We start from the raw sequence: 20277 nt of genomic DNA on the forward strand, positions 1-20277 counted from the left end.
CGGTTGTTGTTCAGATTTGTTGGTGTATTTAATGTATTCATGACTGAAGTTATCTACTGAATCTTAATTTTCACCTTGAAAACTAAAAACATGTATCTATCTATATTATATCTGCAAGTATGATACAGACACAGATGACATCATTGAGTACATTTGATTTTTCAAATTTTTAAGACAAAATGGACATCAGATAGGAAGCAGATCAGCTGTTAGTCTGAGGAACATAAAGCAGCTGTTGCCATGGTTACATGTGACCTCTGCTGGACGGATGAAGAGTTAAACCCACAGCTCATGATGAAAATATGTCACCACAGAATCCGTCTGTCTGTCAGACTGTAGTTTACCGACTGTCACGTTCAGATAATTTACACGTTTGAGCATTTTGAACATTTAACTGATTTTATTCTTTGATGTGTTTTCATTTACTGTTTTCAGATATTAACAATCTAGTCTTAATTTCTTCAGCTGGATTCTGATGGTTGTTACAGGTGAGACCTCTGCACCTGTCTGCACCTGTCTGCACCTGTCTACATCTGTCTGCACCTGTCTGCACCTGTCTACATCTGTCTACATCTGTCTGCACCTGTCTGCACCTGTCTACATCTGTCTACATCTGTCTGCACCTGTCTGCACCTGTCTACATCTGTCTACATCTGTCTGCACCTGTCTGCACCTGTCTGCACCTGTCTACATCTGTCTGCACCTGTCTGCACCTGTCTACAGCTGTCTGCACCTGTCTGCACCTGTCTACATCTGTCTACATCTGTCTGCACCTGTCTGCACCTGTCTACATCTGTCTACATCTGTCTGCACCTGTCTGCACCTGTCTACATCTGTCTGCACCTGTCTGCACCTGTCTACATCTGTCTACATCTGTCTGCACCTGTCTGCACCTGTCTACATCTGTCTACATCTGTCTGCACCTGTCTGCACCTGTCTACATCTGTCTACATCTGTCTGCACCTGTCTGCACCTGTCTACATCTGTCTACATCTGTCTGCACCTGTCTGCACCTGTCTGCACCTGTCTACATCTGTCTACATCTGTCTGCACCTGTCTGCACCTGTCTGCACCTGTCTACATCTGTCTACATCTGTCTGCACCTGTCTGCACCTGTCTGCACCTGTCTACATCTGTCTGCACCTGTCTGCACCTGTCTACATCTGTCCGCACCTGTCTGCACCTGTCTACATCTGTCCGCACCTGTCTGCACCTGTGTGCACCTGTCTGCACTTGTCTGCACCTGTGTGCACCTGTATGAATGAATGAATGAGGAGTCGCAGTGGAGCTTTGATGCAGTTTATTGAAGAGTCGTCCGTTCACAGAGAGTAAAATGTTTCAGGTGTTAGTGAGAAGTTTCCTCCTACAGAGATTAAAAATATCACCGACAGATTTAAATACAATGAAAACACAGTGATGTCACAGTGACCCCTCCTTAGGCCCCACCCACTTTGATAAACACCTGATATTCTCGTGTCAATCAGTGTTTTTTTCAAATCTCCTCAGGGGTTTTCTGTCAGATTAACGAGGAACGACCAAAGCCGACAGTTTAGTTTGGTCGAAGTACAGTACTAAACACAGGCCTCCTCTCAAAGCATCATGGGAGCTGTAGTTCAACTAAAAGTGCTTGTTTAATCTTGAAATAATGAGGCCTTCACATCCTTATCCAAAAAAACTGAATAGAAAACATCTCAAACACATTTAAGAACCTGTACGCCTATGACATTAAGGTTATGACATCACAGTCTGTTGTCGATGGGGCGGGGCCTATTGATCCAACTGATGAAACTGCTGAAAGTCCCACACAATGGTACTTTTTAATTTAGTTTTCATCCTGATAAACTGTCAGATCATTAAAAACAAACTCCTGCTCGTCCAGAACCTCATTAATGTGTTGAGGATTTTATTTTGTAGGAGGGAGGAGAGGGGGCGGGGTTTCACCGTGTGATCATTTACCAAAATAAAATAAAAATGAACAAAAAACAAATAGCACCAACATTAATTTCAAGCTAAATAAATACTCTGATGACATTTACAGTAAAAATATAAAACGGTCGAGTTCAAACATATTTACAAATCACAGAGAGATTATACAGGACCAGGACCAGGACCAGGACCAGGACCTGGATTAGAGACTAAAACAGGAGGCAAAAGAACCACAAAACCTCCACTGAAGATTTCACAAAATGTTTCCTAAGTTAAAGGAAGAGTAACAGGAAGTCACATGTTTTCCAAATTAAAAGTTTTCACCTTGTTAACTTTGTAAAAAAAACAGACGATTAGTTTTTATATGAAACTAACCTGAAATCATCAGACGTGAATATTCAACTGAACTCTACAACACAAAGAAACAGCAGTGACTGACCAGAGTCATTAAATCATTGAGGTGGAAGATAAAACAGAACATCAGGTTCTGGTTCTGACTGTCTTGGTCCTGGCGCTGGTCCTGGTTCTGTGCTGCAGCTCATCCTGTTGAGATGTTGATTGTCACCACTCATCTGTTTAGTGTAAAAGGAAGTTTGAGTTCAATATTTCTGTGTTAAATCTTCTCGTCTTTCCAGCGAAACTTAAAACCATGAATAAGAACATGAACCAGGTGAGCTGAGGGAGGAGCTCCGACACGCCGGGCCCGAAGAAAACCCGAACAAAAACACGTTTCAAGGTTTAATGTCAGATATATTCACAGCTTCTCACACGATCCTGTCCCTACTTATTCACAAAATACTGACTGACCAATGACACGCTGTCACTGCTGCTCAGCCGACCAATTAAAATACAGTCACTGCCTCTCAGCTGACCAATCAGAATGCATTGTCAGTGCGGGCTAGAGGCGGGGCTAAAGATCACTCAGATGTCCATCCTTGTTTTCTCTCATGAGGACAGAATGTCGTGTCAATACCACCAACCAATCAGGTTGTAATGGGAGTGGCTATTTGTTTTTTCACAATAAAAGCACAAATATGTCCTCTGCATAGAAACAGTAATAAACACACTCAATATGAAACACAAATGAAAACCAGTCAGTTCAAACTGGGACTGAACAATCCGTGTAAATAAATGAGTTAACACTGAGTTCTGATTGGCTGGTTTGGTGCTCTGGAACTCTTTAACGTGGCTGAACTATTTAATTTATACAACTGGATAAACTTATTAATCAATGTCACAGTTTGAACCTCATTGTTAACGAGTCATTCACAACATCCACAAGTTACTGATAAATCAATCATCAATCAATAGTGGGCTCTGACCTCACAGTCCTTCTACTGCTTCAACCTGAACAGAACAGCTCCGTCTGTTGTTTTCTACGTCTCATTCATTTCCCTGAATCTGTTTTGTTTTGTTCGTGGCGTCTCGCTGTGCGTGATTATAATACTTTCACTTCAGCGCCTCCCAGTGGTGAACGAAGACGCTGCGTCTGAGGCGGATGTCAGATGTAAAAGATGCGTTGAGAGAGAGAGATGTGTGAACTGAAGTTTATGGATTTAGGACTCAGTGTAGACGGCAGGTCAGTCGCTCTGTTGTGTCACAGTAAATGGCCGTCGTATCAACATGAACATGTGACTGATGATGTCATGAGCTGTGTATCTCAGTCCTGTTGTCAGTTGTCAGTTAAAAAGATCTGAGTCATCGTTCTTCAGATAATTAGCAACTCTCAGACTTCGACAAAGAGAATTTCTCTTACAGACAATAATCCAGATTACTAAAGAAATAATAATTCAACATTATGTCCACTGGGGGGCAGAATTATTCACAGTCACGTAAGTGCGATCAGCAGACAAAGAGCATCATGATTTTATACTTTTGGGGTTCAGTTCAGATGTTAATACATTAAAACTATCTCTTCTGTTGTTACTGTCAGTCACACAGGTGATTCAACATGAAATACACTGAAACGGCTGGTTTGGGGGAAATGTTAACACGGCGGACTTTAGAGCAGATCGTGGCGTTTCTTTGGTTCACTGACGGTTCCGGTCTTGTTCTGATGTCCTGCAGCTGTGACCACATTCACTCTCAGACTTTCATCCTCCAAAACTGTGATTTTGTCATTTTATCAGAAATGTTGCAGGAATATGTCTGTAATTCTGGTTCAAAACATATTTCACTGCATCTGTCTGAAAAGATGCCTGAATTTGTTTCTATTTTTAAGACATAAAGTGTTAAAATCTCTGATGTTCATTTTAAAGGGTCTTTGTTGTTATGTTAGTTCTTAAATACCAGATGAGGGAAAAAAATGTACCTCCTTTATTTTCAGACTGAGCTGAAAAGATATCTCATAAAATAGAAGAACAAGCAGAACTAAGATATCCACTTTAAACTACAGGGACGTTGCTCCCTCACAGAGAAACAGGAAGTCAGTCAGGCTGTAATTCTGGATGTAATGGGGGTTAAAAAATCTGAATCGAGTCCAGTCTGAATGGAGCTGAAGGAAAACTATTTTGTCCCGTGAAAATAACATTAATATCAAAATGTTTACGTTGTTTTAGCAGCTGATTCTACTGTGACACCTAAAACTCAAACCTCAGTTCAAACATCCGTCTGTTAAAAGACAGAATAACAAGTGTGAGTGTTTCTCATGAACAGGGTCTACTGACTGACTGACTGACTGACTGACTGACTGACTGACTGATTGACTGACTGACTGACTGACTGACTGACTGATTGATTGATTGACTGATGGATTGATTGATTGATTAATCAATTGATTGGCAGCATTATCTTTAATATGACAGTCTGTCCTCACAGAAACAAACAAACGATTCTGGTCCTGTCCGTCCTCTCAGAGTCTGCAGGAGGAGGAAGTGGAGCGTCTCTGCACTCCCTCACGCAGGAGGAGGAGGAGGAGGAGGACGTGGTGCTCCTCCTCACTCCCTCATGCAGACATTGCACCTCCCAATGTTCTCCCTCTGCTGCCGGCTCCCAGTCAGCGTGGTGGAGAAGTTGTTGGAGGTGGTCAGCCAGAAGCTATAGATGTTGGTGAAGTAGTGGCAGGTTCCTCGGGGCCCCTGACACTCCACGAAGGGCTGGGCCCTATAGTCTGTCAGACAGCTACCTGATGATGTCAGAGACTGGCCGCCGCCCTCGTCACCTGCACCTGTATGCTGCAATCACACATGAAATGATATCATCATCAGGAATGTGGCTGACGGTTCTCAGTCATACAGGTCACAGTTCATCTATGTGCTTCACAGAGCCAACTGGGCATTCACCTCTCATCTCTCTAAGGCTTCAGAGCTGAATGTGTATTTGAAGCAGTACCTGTACCGCTGCAGAACCCACCATGAGGAAGGAGTATCCGTCCCACAGGCTCACCCAGCCGCGGGGGCAGGGTGGGATTCCGGAGTTCTGGCTGTGCAGTGCGACGGGTGAAGAGGGCGCTTCACACACCACACAGCGGCTGATGTAATTTCTAATAGCAGCTCCGTCCACCGGTATACTGGGGACAGCTGCCGTCGTCGACAGCCAATAGGATTTGTCGTTCCGACTGGCATAAGAGCAGGTTCCCATGTTACAGGAAGAGAACGGCATGGTGGAGAAGACCCGCATACACGACCCCGCCTGACCTGGAAATATTTACGACATGGACAAGAAGTATCATATTATTATTTTAACTACACCGATCAGCCCCAGACACTGATCATCTTGTTACAATACAAAGTTCTGTTGGAAAAGCCTGGGTCCGGATACTTTTACACACCACACATCCAAACACCAACACAAACCAAGTATTACATAAGTAATACTTAAGTTACTTAAGTAACTAAGTATCATCCGGTCCACAGAGGCTGCACCTCGCAACCTTTAGGACTCCATGTAATTATCACCAACAACCTTGTGCCAGGCGTGATAGGGCCTCTGTGTGTAGCCCTGTATAAAATCATTTAGGTTACAGTGCATAAAATTGTATTGAAAGTTCATGATAGTTAAGAGGAGGTTCATTATATTAAGAACTAATGGTTAAAATATGTGCTGGATAAGAAGTATGAATATAATGTGTAGAGTTTAGTAAATTAGACCATTTACAGTTAAAAGAATATCTGTGATCTAGGAGAAAAGGAGAGATGAAGTAGCAGCGTAGACTCGTCTGTAATCTAACGTGTTACCTGTCTTATGTCAATCATTTAATTCCTGTGTTGTCTTTTCGTTGTTATCAAACTCACGAGCCAATCAGAGTAAACTCACTGTGGAAGAGGCGGGACTAGTGGCGCAGGTTAGTTTGGTGCGTAGTGAGCATGCGTCAGAAGAGACGGAGTCGCTGTCGACCAGAGAGCTGAGAGGAGGCATCGTGTTGTGGAGAGTATTTAAGTTTTATCCCGGAGGTCGACTGCTCTGTGTGACCTGCAACAGGTGAATATGGTGTGTATGCCTGTATTGTGTGCTTTATCTAACTGTTATATTGTAAAGAGACTGGACGTGTAACGCGGTTAGCGACGTGCTAGCTAGCGGCAGCATACAGTGCTAATGTGCATGTGTATCACAGTTTTAGCCTAAAGCTGTTCCTGTAGCTAAAGCGAACTAATGCTAATTCAACAAGAGATAGCGTTTGATATTGTGGCTCATCTTATGATGATATGCTTAAAGGAGGCTGACGCTGGAGAAGGAGAGAGGTCGAGACGGTTTCCAACAGACGGCCCTGCTGTTCTTCCTTGTGACTTCGCAGCTGTGCGCCATCGCCTGCGTGTGTGCTTGAACTGTGACCGCCATGCTTGTCCCCTTCTATCCCCACTGACAAACTCTGGATTCGTGAGTACTAACTGAAACCATTGTGCACAAGCTTCATCCAACAGGCCTGCAACGGGTTTAAATTTGGTTTGTAGTGTTTCATGTGAGTGTGTGTGGGCCCACAGGTACATATTGAGTTGTGTTATGTCACTGTTTTGAAGGTAAATTGAGTATTTTAAGAGGATCAGATTTCCTTTAAGTTCAAGTATAGAAGACAAAAGGTGTTTTCTTTGAATGTCATAGTAAGTGTTTTTGCCTGTAACAGAGGAGTTAAAAAGAGTACCTGTTTTTTTTCCAACTGTATATAGCAAAAGCTGCTTTGTTTTGAAACTTAACAGAGAAATAACAATTTTAAAGAAGCTGTACATTTTATTTATTGTTTGCCATTTATTTCATTAAGGAAATATGTTTCCATTTAAATTTAATATTTTTTTGTATAAATAAATACCTGAAAGGGTTTTTTGTGTTTAAAGTACAGTTGTTGTGGTGGTCATCATTAAAGTAACATACATATTAAAGTTGCATATAAAATGGTTGTATTTTCCTACAACGAGCTCAGGCCCAGTCTCATCGTATTAACCACTCTAGCTTTTCTCTAACTACATGGGACCTGGGTTACATGTGGATTGGACTATCATTCTAATCTTTAGAGGTAGCTGATACTGAAGGTGAAGGTCTGGATTCACCAGTGGATCTTGGTTGTAATTGAATGAGATGGTTGATCCAAGCAGCTGGAATGCGTTTCCTTTGCAGTGTTTCTTGGCTTCGTCTCAGAGAAACTCAAGGGTAGAGCCAGAATACACTGGAGGATTGAATGTCCCATCAGACCTGGGAGGTTGCGGCTGAGGGAAGAATGCTATCTGTCTAAGCCTGCTGCCACTTCGGGTCAGACTCTGGCATCACCTGGTGACTGGGCAAAACCTCAGACACAAGAAAGCAACTAAGCAACAACTTCTGGGTGCAAGTCTTGGTCAGGTTTAGAGCCTGAACTGTCATCTAAACTAAATACAACTTTTTCTGTAACAGTTTTGAAACTTAAGCATGAATGTGTCAATGTGTGAAAGTATACCCAGATCCTGAGTGTGAGCCTTCTCCTGCCCCTCCAGATACAGCAAACTGTATCCTTCCCACAGGACCCTCATCTTGTGTGGACAGAGGGGAACCTCCATCGTTTGGCTGTGTTTTACCAACAGGAAACCGGAGGTCAATTTTACATCTTGTCCACTGTCACCCTTCTCACCCTTTGGACCAGGATCACCTGAAAAACAAAAAGCACAGGAAGGGACATCAGCTACACTTGCAGGTGATACCAACAACTCTAGACCAAACTGATCGGCAGACTGCAAGTTGTGGTCTCAGAGAGTCATTTGTGTTGAACTGAGCAAATAGAGGTATTAATAGAGGTAAATAAATTTACAAAGTAAATTTAATAAATAAAAGGTACACAATCAGTCAGATTAAGGTCTTACCTTTGTCGCCTATTGCTCCTTTCTCCCCCTGTGGGCCTGGTTGTCCTTTGTGTCCATTTGGACCTGGGGGACCGTGATCGCCTTCTGATCCTTTAGAACCGATGTCCCCTTTCTTGCCTGAAACACATCATCAACCATCTAAATGTTCAACTGCATGTTCAACTGCACTGTTCAACTGCACTGACACAAGGGGCTCTAGGGGCTCTAGCACCTGGAACAAAACGGTGCACAGTGCAGCACAAGTCATTGCTAGATTCAGACCAATGCAGTGGTCATTTTCACGCCCAGCACCTTGTTGTGTAAATAGCAAATGTACCTGCGCCCACCTGTACACCCCTGGGTGTGTCACACTTAAAATGAGGCTCACTGATGGCAGATTGCTTTGTTGAGGCAGCAGAGAGTGAAAGGCCAACAAAGAGTCAGTCAAGGAATGAGTCAGGAGCTTTGAATGATCAGTGAAGTTGATCAGCTGTTCAGACACATGTATTGTTTCTGCTGCTGGAGGATCGCTGCAGTGATGCCATTGACATTTTCCACATTAAGGACTATTATCTCCCCTCTCATCCCACCAGTTATTGATCAGATGATCAATACGACTGATCCACGGACTGAGATCTGTGCACACATAGAGGGACGCAATTGCTTCTCCTCCTCAGTTTATTACCAGTTTATTCTCTCATATTCAGTCAAACAGAGCTGTTGATGGAGAGGATCACCTCCCTGTCCTGCGGTGAAGATGAGTGCTACTGTTTAATATGTGTCATGCCCATGGCATACCTGGCTCTTACAGGGAAAGGGAGACCAAATGCATGTTCCATCCAAAACAACCCATTAACTAATTCAGTCCAAATACCACCTCTTTGCACTGTGTGCTGCACTTTGCGCCCAGATAATCAGCCGTTTAACTCACAAAAAGGACTTTGACATGCTCTTAACTGACCAGAGTGCTGCACTTTAGACTTCCATCTTGTCCCACAATAAGCAGCTAAATTAATGTGTACCATCTTTACTATGATTGTGACCTGGGCAGCATCCTGTATCTCACCTTTGGGTCCTCTACGGCCGTTTTCTCCCTGCAGCCCAGGATGTCCAACCTCTCCACAGGGGCCAGCAGGTCCTCTGGGGCCCTTTTGGGCAGGGGCATAAGTTGGGCAGGGGGAGACTCGTCCCTTCTCCCCCTTTGGACCAGCTGGTCCAACACATCCTTTTGGTCCTGGAGGCCCACTGGGACCGGTATAACCGTCAGGACCCCGATTACCAGGTAGTCCCATCAGACCTGGAGACCCCCGCTTACCTGACACAAGCACACATACAGACAAACCATGAGTACATGTACTGATACAAAAATACAAAATTAGAGGTTTGAACACCAGGACTTGAAATTAAATTGTGTTTCCTGTGGACACATTTCTTACAGAACCAGAAGTATCAGTTTGGTTGCTATGGTTACCTTCCAGTTTATCAGCCTTATTCCTCATCCTAATGATACTTTGTGCAAATTATGTGCACAACTTCTGCCAGATCCTGTCACATAACTGGAACCGCTGTTTTCCTTGGTAATAGGAAGCTACACATCCTTCTTAGAGTGACTGGTACAGCGTGTCATTCATTCACTTATGAAGACATAGGTTTATGACTAATACTTTATCAAGTGAATACTAACAAGACCTATTAAAACTGCTTAGCTCACATAGCCTGAAGGGTTTTTTTTGTTTGTTTGAGCAGTCAAGCATTTACCATTTGAAAGTGCTGCAAGATGCAGTGTGTAAATATGATAATACTGTTATGGTTGTGAAGACTCACTTCAGTGTAGATCTGTTGGCAAGATATCTGAGATTAACAAGAAGAGGGTCTGACCTTTCTCTCCTGGATTTCCAGGGTACCCTGGCTCTCCTGGAGGCCCCCTAGGTCCCTTTGACCCTTTGGGCCCCTGGAACCCAGTGTGCCCGTTGTCCCCTTCATCTCCAGGTACTGGAGGATTCCGACCTGGATCCCCCATCTCACCAGGACACCCTGAAACCCAATCCAATGTCAGAAGTTATCCACTATGATTTATGTGTAAAGTTTATTAAACTTGAATATTGAAGACGGACCTGGTTCTCCATCAGGTCCAGCACAACCAGGATGTCCTTGAGGCCCTGAAATTGGACCCTTACAGTTTGGTCCAGGATTACCTGGAGGTCCACTACCACCTGTGGGGCCTACAACAACACAAACAGACATATAACTGACAGCCACACTGAAGCTGTGATCTTTAGATGGATCACTGGTTAAACATTTAATCCAAGACTGCCTGTGACATCCTGTCTGTCACATCCTGACCCTGATGTATATTGCACTGATAAAGACCTTTGGGTCCAGGGGGGCCAGCGGGTCCTTTTGGTCCAGGCTGGGATGGGCCAGGGTATCCTGGATGACCTTGAGGACCCTTATCTCCTGGAAGACCTTTACAACCTTCAGGACCTGGCACACCCAGACCTTAACAGAGAGACAGATCGTATGATTGTCGTGTTGATGACTGTCCTACAAACCAATCTGAACATTATTAAAAAGTCAAAACAACAGATGTTTCACCGTGTCAGTGCTAGGTCCAATCACTGACTGGGACTTGGTGCAAGACTTAAGAAAATGATGATGTGTTAATATCTGAAAGAATGCGGTGAACTTGACTTGTACCTCTGGTGCCCATGTCCCCCTTTACTCCTTTCAGTCCATCTAGTCCGTGAAGTCCCAGCGGTCCAGGAGGACCTGATGCAACAATATACTTTTCAAGTTAGAAAAACATAGACTTATTTTGATCAAGTTACACATCTGTGTTACCTGCCAGCTCAATATAATAATGAGACTGTTGAAAACTGGAAAAGAAAAACATCAATATCTAATAACTGTATTCAGCATCACCTACACCTAACCCAAATAGTTAGACATTATTATTGTATGGAGTTAAACTCTCTGGAGGGAACACTATGAGGTGCAAGGTGACGGTCATGTGACAGATGTCACTTGGCTGCAACAGAGCCTTTTTATATCTGATGGCCAACTTGTTGAAACTGTTGAGGACACAACACATGACCGCAGTTCTGGGTTTGACTTCTGACCTTGGAGACCCTGGCAGCCCTGCAGTCCTGGAGGACCATCAGCCCCTGCTTTACCAGGAAGACCTGGAATACCTGGGCGCCCACTGGGACCTGAGGGACCGATCACACCTGAAATAAACCAGAGAGACAGAAGGCGTTATGGTCATGGTGATAGTTGTTAAAAGCTCCCAAATCAGCAGTCAGCTCCACCTCTTGTTTCAGTGTGGGATTTGGTGACTTTCAAGATTCAAATGGTCTTTTCATGTGAAAATTCTAAAGGAGCTGCTAAGTTTCATTTATGGTGGCTCAATAACAATCAGGGAATAGGCAAAGATAATTCTGGCTATTACTGGTTTTACAGGTCACATGACACAGCTGATGTCACAGAATGAGGTGTAAAGCCTGATGAGGTCCAGGCGAGCTTCTGTACCTGGTTCACCCAGTTGCCCCTGATAGCCTGGATCTCCTTTGCATCCTTTCTGTCCTGGAGCACCAATGAATCCGGGTGTTCCTGGATCACCTTGAGGTCCAGGTGGTCCTGAGGCAGAAAGACAGCTGATGATTCCAACAACGATCAGCTTCCTCACATTTAATAAGATCGTCTCTTTTGAGAGTTTACAGACTAAATATATTTGATTTTTCCTTTTGAAGTCAAACTTGAGTCTTATTATTTTACCATTTGTATGATTACGGTTAAGCTGTTAATCAACTTTTCTTCCCTCTTAACTAAAGATTCTGTCCTGCTGCAGAATCAGAACTGGATCATCACCTGGAGGCCCGTAATCTCCAGTAGGCCCCTTCTCTCCAGTTGGACCCGCACAGCCGACAGAGTCTCCTTTATCACCTGAAACACAAACACAAACTTTACACTACAACCTGCGCAGTTAACAATCAGACTCATTCTGATCACAGATCACGGTGTTTGGTTGTGTTCGGGGTTCTTTCCTACCTTTAGGTCCAGTACATCCTGGGAAACCGGGATGTCCAGGTTCCCCCGGACATCCTGGGTCACCCTGTGACCAAAAACAAGAACAGGTCAATATTTCTAAACTTCTGTTTGTGGTTCTGCAGCCTTTTCAACATCTCAAACAAACGCACTGATCCAAGGAGGGTTCAGTGACCATAGCTCTACTTCCTGTTTCACACAAGTTTTTCTCAAATTATAAAGTAAACTCTTATCTTACTGGATCTCCTGTCTCTCCAGGGAAGCCAACAAATCCAGCAGGTCCTTTTTGACCAGGTGGTCCTGGAGGTCCTGGTTTGCCGACAGGCCCGGCGGGTCCTGGTAGACCTACGATGCCAGGGGCTCCATTGATGCCTGGATACCCTGGCTTACCAGTAGCTCCTCGTACACCTTTAGCTCCTGTAGAGACAGCGTGTTTCAAGGTGAAAGAGTTACTGGATGTTTGGACAGATGTAACTGTCACAAGGACCCGAAACACATAGTGGGAAATCAAGCTTCAGGACTAACCTCAGCCTCGCTCTCTGACCCGGACAAAAGGTTGCATTTTCTCCCACTTGCTGACATTTTCTATGTTACTGAGATAACTGCAAAGTCAAAGTAAAGGCTTTAGAGTCTTGCCCAGAAACTCACTCGGAACTGTGTGACAAAGTTTTTCTTCAAGCAGTGCAGGTGGTGACTGACTGATAGATATTTTTCCTTCTGGGCTACCGTAGCGGTATGTGCCTGCTGCTCAGACTGCTCATTTCCACAAAGCCAAACTCAACAATACATGACTTGACTCAACTTAATCTTACCTGGCCTGACCCACCTCGACACAAGACAACCTGCCTTGTCTCACTTTGACTTGGCCTGACTCTACAGGCCCCCACACATCGCCCAGATTCAAACCAACGGCCAGCTGCCTCTATCTGACCACTCTGTTGTCTCTTGTCTGACCCATTCGGCAAAAAATTTGCATTGAAACATACCGCCTCAACTATTGCCAACTACACAGCAGCTTGTACATTCTGCGCTTGCGTGAGATGCAGTACGTCTCCTTAACATCGGGTGGTGCTAGTCTCGTGCCAGTAATCCAAAACAGGAAATGCCGGAATGGAGTGCAGACCATTGTCACTTCCGCCCCTTCCATATGCTGCGCTGATTCGCTAGCAGACTGCCAATCAGAATGGTCATTGAACAGACAAGCAATCAGAGTATCCAATGGTGTCCAATCCTCCGACCGCGAACACACTCAGACTTTGCAAGTTGAATCTGATCAAACACTCTGTGCAGTTCAAAAGCCTCCAACACAGCAGAACACACCAAACAGATTTGTTCCTGAACTCGTCTGAGTTTCCCCAAACGTTTCAGACGTCCAACATTTGGGTCAACGTTTTGACGTCTCTAAGTTGTTACTTATTTCAGCTGCTGTCATGATGGAAAAGAAACAGCGACTCATGGTGTTCAAAGTCATCTGTCCAGACCTTTGAGACCAGCGTTTGTTCTGGTCTTCAGTGTGGAGGCAAAGAAGCTTTTACAGCTCTCGCAAAATACCTGAAAGCAGAACTGAACCTCTCATCTTTAGACATCATGCCCCTGCAAAACCCTGACAGTGATCTCTATGGTAACAGCTCTGACCTCGTGGTCCAGGAAAGCCGTTGATGCCTGGGGGTCCTGGTTTCCCTTTGTCTCCTTTGATGGGGATAATGTTGGTATCTCCTGGAGGCCCCTGGACCCCTTTACATCCTGCAGGGGACACACATGGGAGAGGCTTTTAACAAATAGCAGTACATTTAGTAGCACTAGCAAGAGTACCACTACAGTAATAGTTTGGTAGTAATAGTACTATCTTATCGCTCTGTGTTTACCTTTCTCTCCTTTTGGACCTTCACATCCTGCAGCTCCATCTTGTCCACTGGGCCCTATGTCCCCCTTCCGCCCAGGGACTCCAGGAGCCCCAGTCTTTCCAGGTGGTCCTGGCCAGCCCTCCTGGCCCCGGGGTCCCATCAGACCTGAAACACACAGTGAGTGTTTTTTTTTCTGCGTTGTCAGGAAACATTTAAACACAGGTGTGTTGATGGTAGGACCTCACCTTTAAGACCACTGGGTCCTGGTAGTCCTGGGTCTCCATTTGGGCCAGAGGGGCCCTGTAGCCCTGTGTACCCTGGGAAACCTGGAGAGCCTGGTTTACCTTCTGGGCCTTGAGGGCCAAAACCTGGAGGACCCTCTGCCCCAGGCTCACCTTTCTCCCCCAAAAAACCTGAACAGCAGTGTATGAAAGAAATTACATAATTTAAACTGTAAAGTAACAGGAAATAAAGTCAAGTCAATGGACCACAGTCAGGAGCTAGAGTCTACCTGGGGGTCCAATGGGTCCCTGAGGGCCAAATAGGCCACTGGCACCAGGTTTTCCAGCATCACAGAAGTCAGGTGTGGGCCCCACTGGGCCAGTTAAACCCGGGGCCCCATCCTGTCCTGTCTGTCCCTTTGGTCCGGGGCCACCACCCAGACCTATGGCTCCTGGAGGAAGACAACAAAAAGATCTGTGATAAAACTCTTCCAGAGTTTGTTTATCTGAGCTGACTGGCAAGTTGAGAAACACTGACTATCTCTTGCTGCTACAGTAACATCGCAAACAGTCAGAATGTATTTTTTAAAAACAAAGTGCAGTTTTTCTTGAGGACAGAATATAACGACTGCAAGCTGATGATGAATTGATGAACAAGAAGCCATGGATCAGTGTATTCTCTACACATCAGGTCCAGTCAATTACCTTGTATTCCAATACTGCCAGGGGGTCCAGGGACTCCTTTAGGTCCCTGAGAGCCCGTTGGTCCTGGGAAGCCGATGGGTCCTGAGAATCCCACAGCAGAGTCTCCTGCTGGACCCCTCAGCCCAGAAGAGCCTGGGAGACCTGGAGCGCCTGATGTTCATGAAGACATTGATTATTATCAACTGGGTCCTTTTTTGATAGTTTTATCCTGAGTCGTGATGTTTACTGAGCAGCTTCAGTGGAGGAACATGGCCTTCTGTACCATGCGTTAAACTGCTAAATGAAGTGTTGTTAAAATGAATGTGTGCTGGTGGTCGGACCTAGAATGCTTCCTTTAAAAGATCTCTACGCTGTTGTTTGGATTTGAGTATGATTACTGTGTTCAGATCTGCCATTAAAAAAAAAACAAAAACAAAACTAACCAGACTTTGTTTCTACAGAACTGAACAAGACCGGCTAGAAAACATCTTTTCATGTCAGAATCAGTAGTTCAGAGAAACGGGTCAAAATGACGGACCATTTTGGTGTTATGTAGACCTATGAGAAAGAGATAATGAGTTAAAGAGACAGGCAGGTAACAGCTGTACCTGGATCTCCACTGTAACTGAATCCTTCAGGTCCTTCTTCTCCAGTATCTCCAACAAAACCAGGAGGTCCTGAAGGAGGAGGACAGAATGTATGTTAAGATAATGTAAGAGATACTATAAAGGACATGTGGGGTTCAGCTGTGACAGCCGTCCTCTGGTACCTTGTCGTCCAGGCGATCCAGGAAGTCCAGAACCTCCTTTGTCTCCTTTAGTTCCATCAGGTCCAGTAATGCCACGGAAACCTGGAGGTCCTGGAAAACCTGTGTAACCTAGAGAGACAGACGTGAACCAACATGTGTACAGACAGACAGACACGTGAGCATGATGTCAGACAGACAGGTTCACAGACAAATGCAGGCGTTGTGCAGATGCAGGTGTTGTTTACCTGCGTTTCCACTGTCTCCCTTCTGTCCCGGGGCTCCAGGGTTTCTGGGTGCACAGGGCAGTGTGTCACCTGCAGGAAGAGGAGGTGTCAATTAGGAGAATGAGTGTTCAAACATGAGGAGGAGGAGTCAAAATCTTAATTAAGTTGACTTCCAGTTGATCTCTACCTTTAGCCCCCTTCACTCCTGGAGGGCCAGGGATTCCTGGAGGTCCTGGTTCTCCAGGGGCACCACGCTCTCCTATTGCTCCGACCACACCTGGCCCTGTAATGCCTGAAAATCCTTGTAATCCCTTTGGCCCTGAGAGTCCTGGTGAGCCTCTTTCTCCAGGAAAGCTGGAGAAACTTTCACCCTGAAAAGAAACAGGATAGTGATTTAAAGAAGAGGCCAAAGAGCCCTGCAGACTGTGATCACAGCAGACGAGCTGTATGGAGACATCTGATGTTTCTTGGTTGTTTTTCTGTTATAAATCAAGTCTCAGACGCTTCAGTTGTTTAGCTGAATGCTGCAACTCCGTTTTACTGTGAAGCTCCAGAACTGTTCTTTGGACTACTACAGCTCTGTTGATGAGGGATCATCCGAGATGTGGATGTAAATCTGATTGGTAGTGGTCCTGCGTTCTCTCTCTGGACCAAACTGTGAGCCACATTCACTTTTTCGCCCTCATCACTTATTATATGAGCCTTTAACCTCTTTGATAATAAATGTATTATAAAATGTCTACACTTTAACTTCTTTCTTTACTTTTTATCTGCTGTAAGTTCATGTGGAGTGTCTCACTGACCTGGGGGCCGGGGTCACCAGGGGTCCCTGGGGGGCCATCGAGTCCTCTTCTCCCTGGAAATCCTTGTCTGCCTGATGGGCCCTGCTGGCCCCTGTTTCCTTTGCCACCTGGAGTCAAATGTCCAATCAGAAAAATTGATATGTGAACATGACCTAATGGCTAAAGTCAAACATTAAGTAATTTTCCTCAAGCTTCTCAGTTTCTGTTTACACATGGTGATATGATTTGAGAGTATCTGGGAGGATGTGCTCATCCATATTTAATCTATTGTGATTTATAAAGAAAAAGATGTGTTTAATAGAATTGTTTTCCGCTTACATAAACTTAAAGTACAGATTCTCCACACTGCCTCATAAATGTAAGATATCACTTTTAATTTAAAATTTCATATTGAACAATCTTTTTTTATTCAAATAAGGGCAAAAATGACATTTTATCACTTGTTGCATAATTTCTATATTAGAAGATGTGAATGTGTTTAATGGCCCAACTCACCCTTAATATCCACCACAATGAAATCACCCCTCTGACCTTTGAACCCTTTGACACCTGGAAATCCACCCAGACCCTGCAAACACACAAATCGAACAATCAATCAATCAGTCAATAACAAACAACCTCTGATCCTGTTGTGAGGTGACTCACCTGCTCTCCTCTTTGTCCTGTCTCTCCAGGCAAACCTTTATCTCCTCTCAGCCCCGGAGCCCCTGGGACTCCTGGAGACCCTGGAGATCCCAAGACACCCACAGGGCCTGGAACACCCCTCAGTTCAAGAGGAGGCCCACAAGCACAGTCACCACGACTACCTGGAACACAGGTAGAATAAGTAAGTAGTATAAGACAGTGACACCATGGCAGTGCTGCTCTTTCTACTAAACCTAATCAATCAATCAGTCAATCGCTAAGGACACTGACCTTTGAACCCTCGGAAGCCCTGGGCACCTGGGGGCCCTGGTACACCTGGCTCTCCAGACTTTCCTGGAGCCCCTGGTAGACAGTAACCTCCTAAAGAGAGAAAAATTAAAGTCAGCAGGACAACAACAGCAAATAATCTGTATTGATTATCTAGAAACACCTGAGTGTTCTCAGGTACCTGGAATCCCTGGTTCTCCTTTAAGTCCTCTGAGTCCAGGTTGTCCTTTTTTTCCAGGTTCTCCAGGTGTGGGTCCATCTTCATATACCTGACCCGTATCTCCTTTGTCCCCTTTGAATCCTGGTACTCCCCTCAGTCCCACAGTACCCGGAGGTCCTGATGAGGAACGACACAGAACTTCATTAATCATCATACAGCCTTAAATCTGATCACAAATTAAACATCCTAAAAGTTGTATCGTAGGCAGCTTTCATCCAAGAGGCTTCTTCAGTTCTGACTAACTGGAGGGGAGTTGTAGGCTTTTAAACTCTGTGTGGGAGTGTCCTTAGAGTGTGTGGGAGTCTCCTCACAGAGTCGACAAGTACATGTGTGAGCTTAGGGTCACTTGTGGATCTTCAGCCCAACTGGCCTTCATTTGAGATGCTAGGTGAGCCCAGGTGTGAATTGTCGTTAAGCTGTCCGGGGAGAGAACTCAGTACAGGATTGTAGGTGCTGATAAGATGGTCACCGCAGTCTCTTTCAAACCATCTGTCCTCTGTGGCCAAGACGTTCACATTGTTGTCCTCACAGGAATAATTTGTCTCCTCCAGATGTCACTGGACAGCAGAGCCTGGACATGAGGAGTCTGGATCTGAAGAGTCTGGACCTGAGGAGTCTGGATCTGAGGAGTTGGCCCTCCTGTGTTGTGCCATTCATTTATGAAGAAGTTGTTTTGTCTCAGTGTAAGAATCTATGCGTTCGTGCTGCATTAAACATCATAAACTACATGACTCTGTTCATAAATGAGGGTTTGTTTCTTTTTTCCTCATTACCATGACCTGGATGACTGAGAACCAGGTACTGACCAGGTATGGATCTGCCAGGGACTCCTTTGGGACCATGTATTCCCATCAGTCCCATGTCTCCTGGAGGGCCTCTCAGTCCGGAAGCTCCAGAGTCTCCAACATCACCTAGAGGACAGGTCATACAAGACTGATGACATCATTCCACAGAGATGGTAAATAACTCAGTAACTATATTGTTGTGTATTGATTGCACCTATGTGTGTGATGTCTGCAGCCCGAGGGAGGCCTTTAGGACCTGGATCTCCCATCCTGCCCTGGAAACAGACAGACTCATTACATACTGGATATACACAGGAGCTGATCTCTCATTGGTTGGTTCAGACTGGAAACACTGTGGTCGAACAGCTCAGGTGTTACAGGTGAGTCTCTCCATGATACATCTGTTCCTCCTGGCTCCTGGTTCTATCTGTATGTGATTGGTCAGCGCAGTGGTGGTGTTTTTATTGACTGACCTTTGGGCCTTCTCGTCCAATCAGACCAGGGAGACCCGGACTTCCTCGAATCCCCTGAAAACAAACACACACACACTCTGTCAGCACTGTTCAGTATTTATTTTCATGAGAATTTTCACCACTGTTGTCGACTCACCTTGACTCCTCTCTCTCCAGGACGTCCAGGGTTACCTGTACGTCCCTGTAACCCCCCCCCACACACACACACACACACACACACACAGTCATCCTCATTAGAATTTCCAGTGTAACTGTACATGGATGCCAAGTAAAATGATCAGATTTCACCAGAATATATGCAGAGTGGCGCCACCTGCTATGAAGCACCTAATCTGCTGATGAAGACCAGGCAGCCTTAAATTTACAGATTTTTGAATGGAGTTTGGTTTGTTTGATCTACAGGAGCCGGCAGAATTCCTTTTACAAGTACTGTTATTCTATATTTCCTTTATCAGTACATGTATACATCCAACAGGCTGTAAGATATGACTGATAAAAATGATTAATACTGATCAATAGTGCAAATATTAAAGGTCACTCACTCTGAGTCCAGGAAATCCCAGAATCCCCTTCTCTCCTTTGATGCCTGGAAGAGCATCCAAACCCTGAAATCACAGAAACACAGAACCTCATCACCTCCACAGTAATCGATACATGATCAGTAATATTCTGTAATCCAATAAGTCATCCGATTCAGACTTAAGTAGAACCCTGGAGAATCCTGTGGTCCTTCGGCCAGATGTTCTACAGGTTTCATCTGACACCTGAACTTACCGGCAGTCCCTGAACTCCACAGACGCCTTTTAAACCTCGAGGACCCTGAAAAACACAGAACCAAACATTAGAACTTAAAACAAATTATTTCAACAGAACCAAACTTGAAGATCAATGGAACCCAACATTAGAAGAAAACCAAACATTAGGACCCACAGAAACCAGCATCAAAACCAAGTACAGTAGAACCAGAATATAACAAGAACACACAGCAGAGGACACTTATAGAAGAACCCAAAAAGAACCACATTAGAACCTTAGTTGGACCCACCTTTTCTCCTTTGATATACAGGTCTTCTGGAGGGTCGACATACTCAAACGGCCCTGGAGGCCCCTGGAGACCCTGATCCCCCTGTGGACCAGACACAGTAACAAAT

The 20277-nt window shown here is 44.8% G+C and overlaps 1 protein-coding gene and 1 long non-coding RNA gene across 8 annotated transcripts in view; one reads left to right on the forward strand and one right to left on the reverse strand.

Moving 5' to 3' along the window:
* Positions 1-1283: 1283 nt before the first annotated feature.
* The window catches only part of col4a4 (collagen, type IV, alpha 4), a 31238-nt gene continuing 12244 nt past the window's right edge, over positions 1284-20277 (reverse strand). For 3 of the 4 annotated variants that reach the window (XM_037122125.1, XM_037122134.1, XM_037122140.1), the window contains exons 13-47: positions 20172-20252; positions 19901-19945; positions 19669-19731; positions 19263-19307; positions 19127-19180; positions 18868-18928; positions 18675-18779; positions 17830-17985; positions 17652-17741; positions 17382-17542; positions 17232-17304; positions 16737-16843; positions 16121-16304; positions 15955-16023; positions 15731-15838; positions 15570-15638; positions 14983-15132; positions 14568-14729; positions 14302-14469; positions 14078-14221; positions 13848-13955; positions 12451-12629; positions 12216-12279; positions 12036-12110; positions 11697-11804; positions 11288-11395; positions 10866-10937; positions 10539-10667; positions 10283-10390; positions 10047-10202; positions 9235-9483; positions 8190-8306; positions 7790-7978; positions 5278-5561; positions 1284-5099 (exon numbers count right to left, since the gene is read on the reverse strand). In XM_037122125.1, coding sequence (XP_036978020.1) covers positions 4863-5099; positions 5278-5561; positions 7790-7978; positions 8190-8306; positions 9235-9483; positions 10047-10202; positions 10283-10390; positions 10539-10667; positions 10866-10937; positions 11288-11395; positions 11697-11804; positions 12036-12110; positions 12216-12279; positions 12451-12629; positions 13848-13955; positions 14078-14221; positions 14302-14469; positions 14568-14729; positions 14983-15132; positions 15570-15638; positions 15731-15838; positions 15955-16023; positions 16121-16304; positions 16737-16843; positions 17232-17304; positions 17382-17542; positions 17652-17741; positions 17830-17985; positions 18675-18779; positions 18868-18928; positions 19127-19180; positions 19263-19307; positions 19669-19731; positions 19901-19945; positions 20172-20252 — 4278 coding nt within the window. In that variant the 3' untranslated portion in view covers positions 1284-4862. Of the gene's footprint in view, positions 5100-5277; positions 5562-7696; positions 7979-8189; positions 8307-9234; positions 9484-10046; positions 10203-10282; positions 10391-10538; positions 10668-10865; positions 10938-11287; positions 11396-11696; positions 11805-12035; positions 12111-12215; positions 12280-12450; positions 12630-13847; positions 13956-14077; positions 14222-14301; positions 14470-14567; positions 14730-14982; positions 15133-15569; positions 15639-15730; positions 15839-15954; positions 16024-16120; positions 16305-16736; positions 16844-17231; positions 17305-17381; positions 17543-17651; positions 17742-17829; positions 17986-18674; positions 18780-18867; positions 18929-19126; positions 19181-19262; positions 19308-19668; positions 19732-19900; positions 19946-20171; positions 20253-20277 lie in introns of those variants that run through there. The other variant, XM_037122151.1, reaches the window with a different exon arrangement.
* LOC119032693 lies at positions 6044-18027 on the forward strand. 4 transcript variants are annotated; one of them, XR_005079013.1, is made up of 8 exons: positions 6044-6354; positions 6580-6741; positions 7474-7690; positions 7827-8023; positions 9269-9450; positions 12471-12652; positions 17411-17562; positions 17887-18027. It is a non-coding gene; the product is annotated as an uncharacterized LOC119032693 (long non-coding RNA). The 4 variants fall into 4 exon arrangements; XR_005079008.1 differs by lacking the exons at positions 12471-12652; positions 17411-17562; positions 17887-18027 and adding exons at positions 10068-10219; positions 10298-10431 and having other exon boundaries at positions 6048-6354; XR_005079010.1 differs by lacking the exons at positions 12471-12652; positions 17411-17562; positions 17887-18027 and adding exons at positions 10068-10157; positions 10298-10425 and having other exon boundaries at positions 6050-6354.

This window comes from Acanthopagrus latus, chromosome 2 (genome assembly GCF_904848185.1).
Source record: "Acanthopagrus latus isolate v.2019 chromosome 2, fAcaLat1.1, whole genome shotgun sequence".
In the NCBI taxonomy this organism is placed as follows: Eukaryota; Metazoa; Chordata; class Actinopteri; order Spariformes; family Sparidae; genus Acanthopagrus; species Acanthopagrus latus.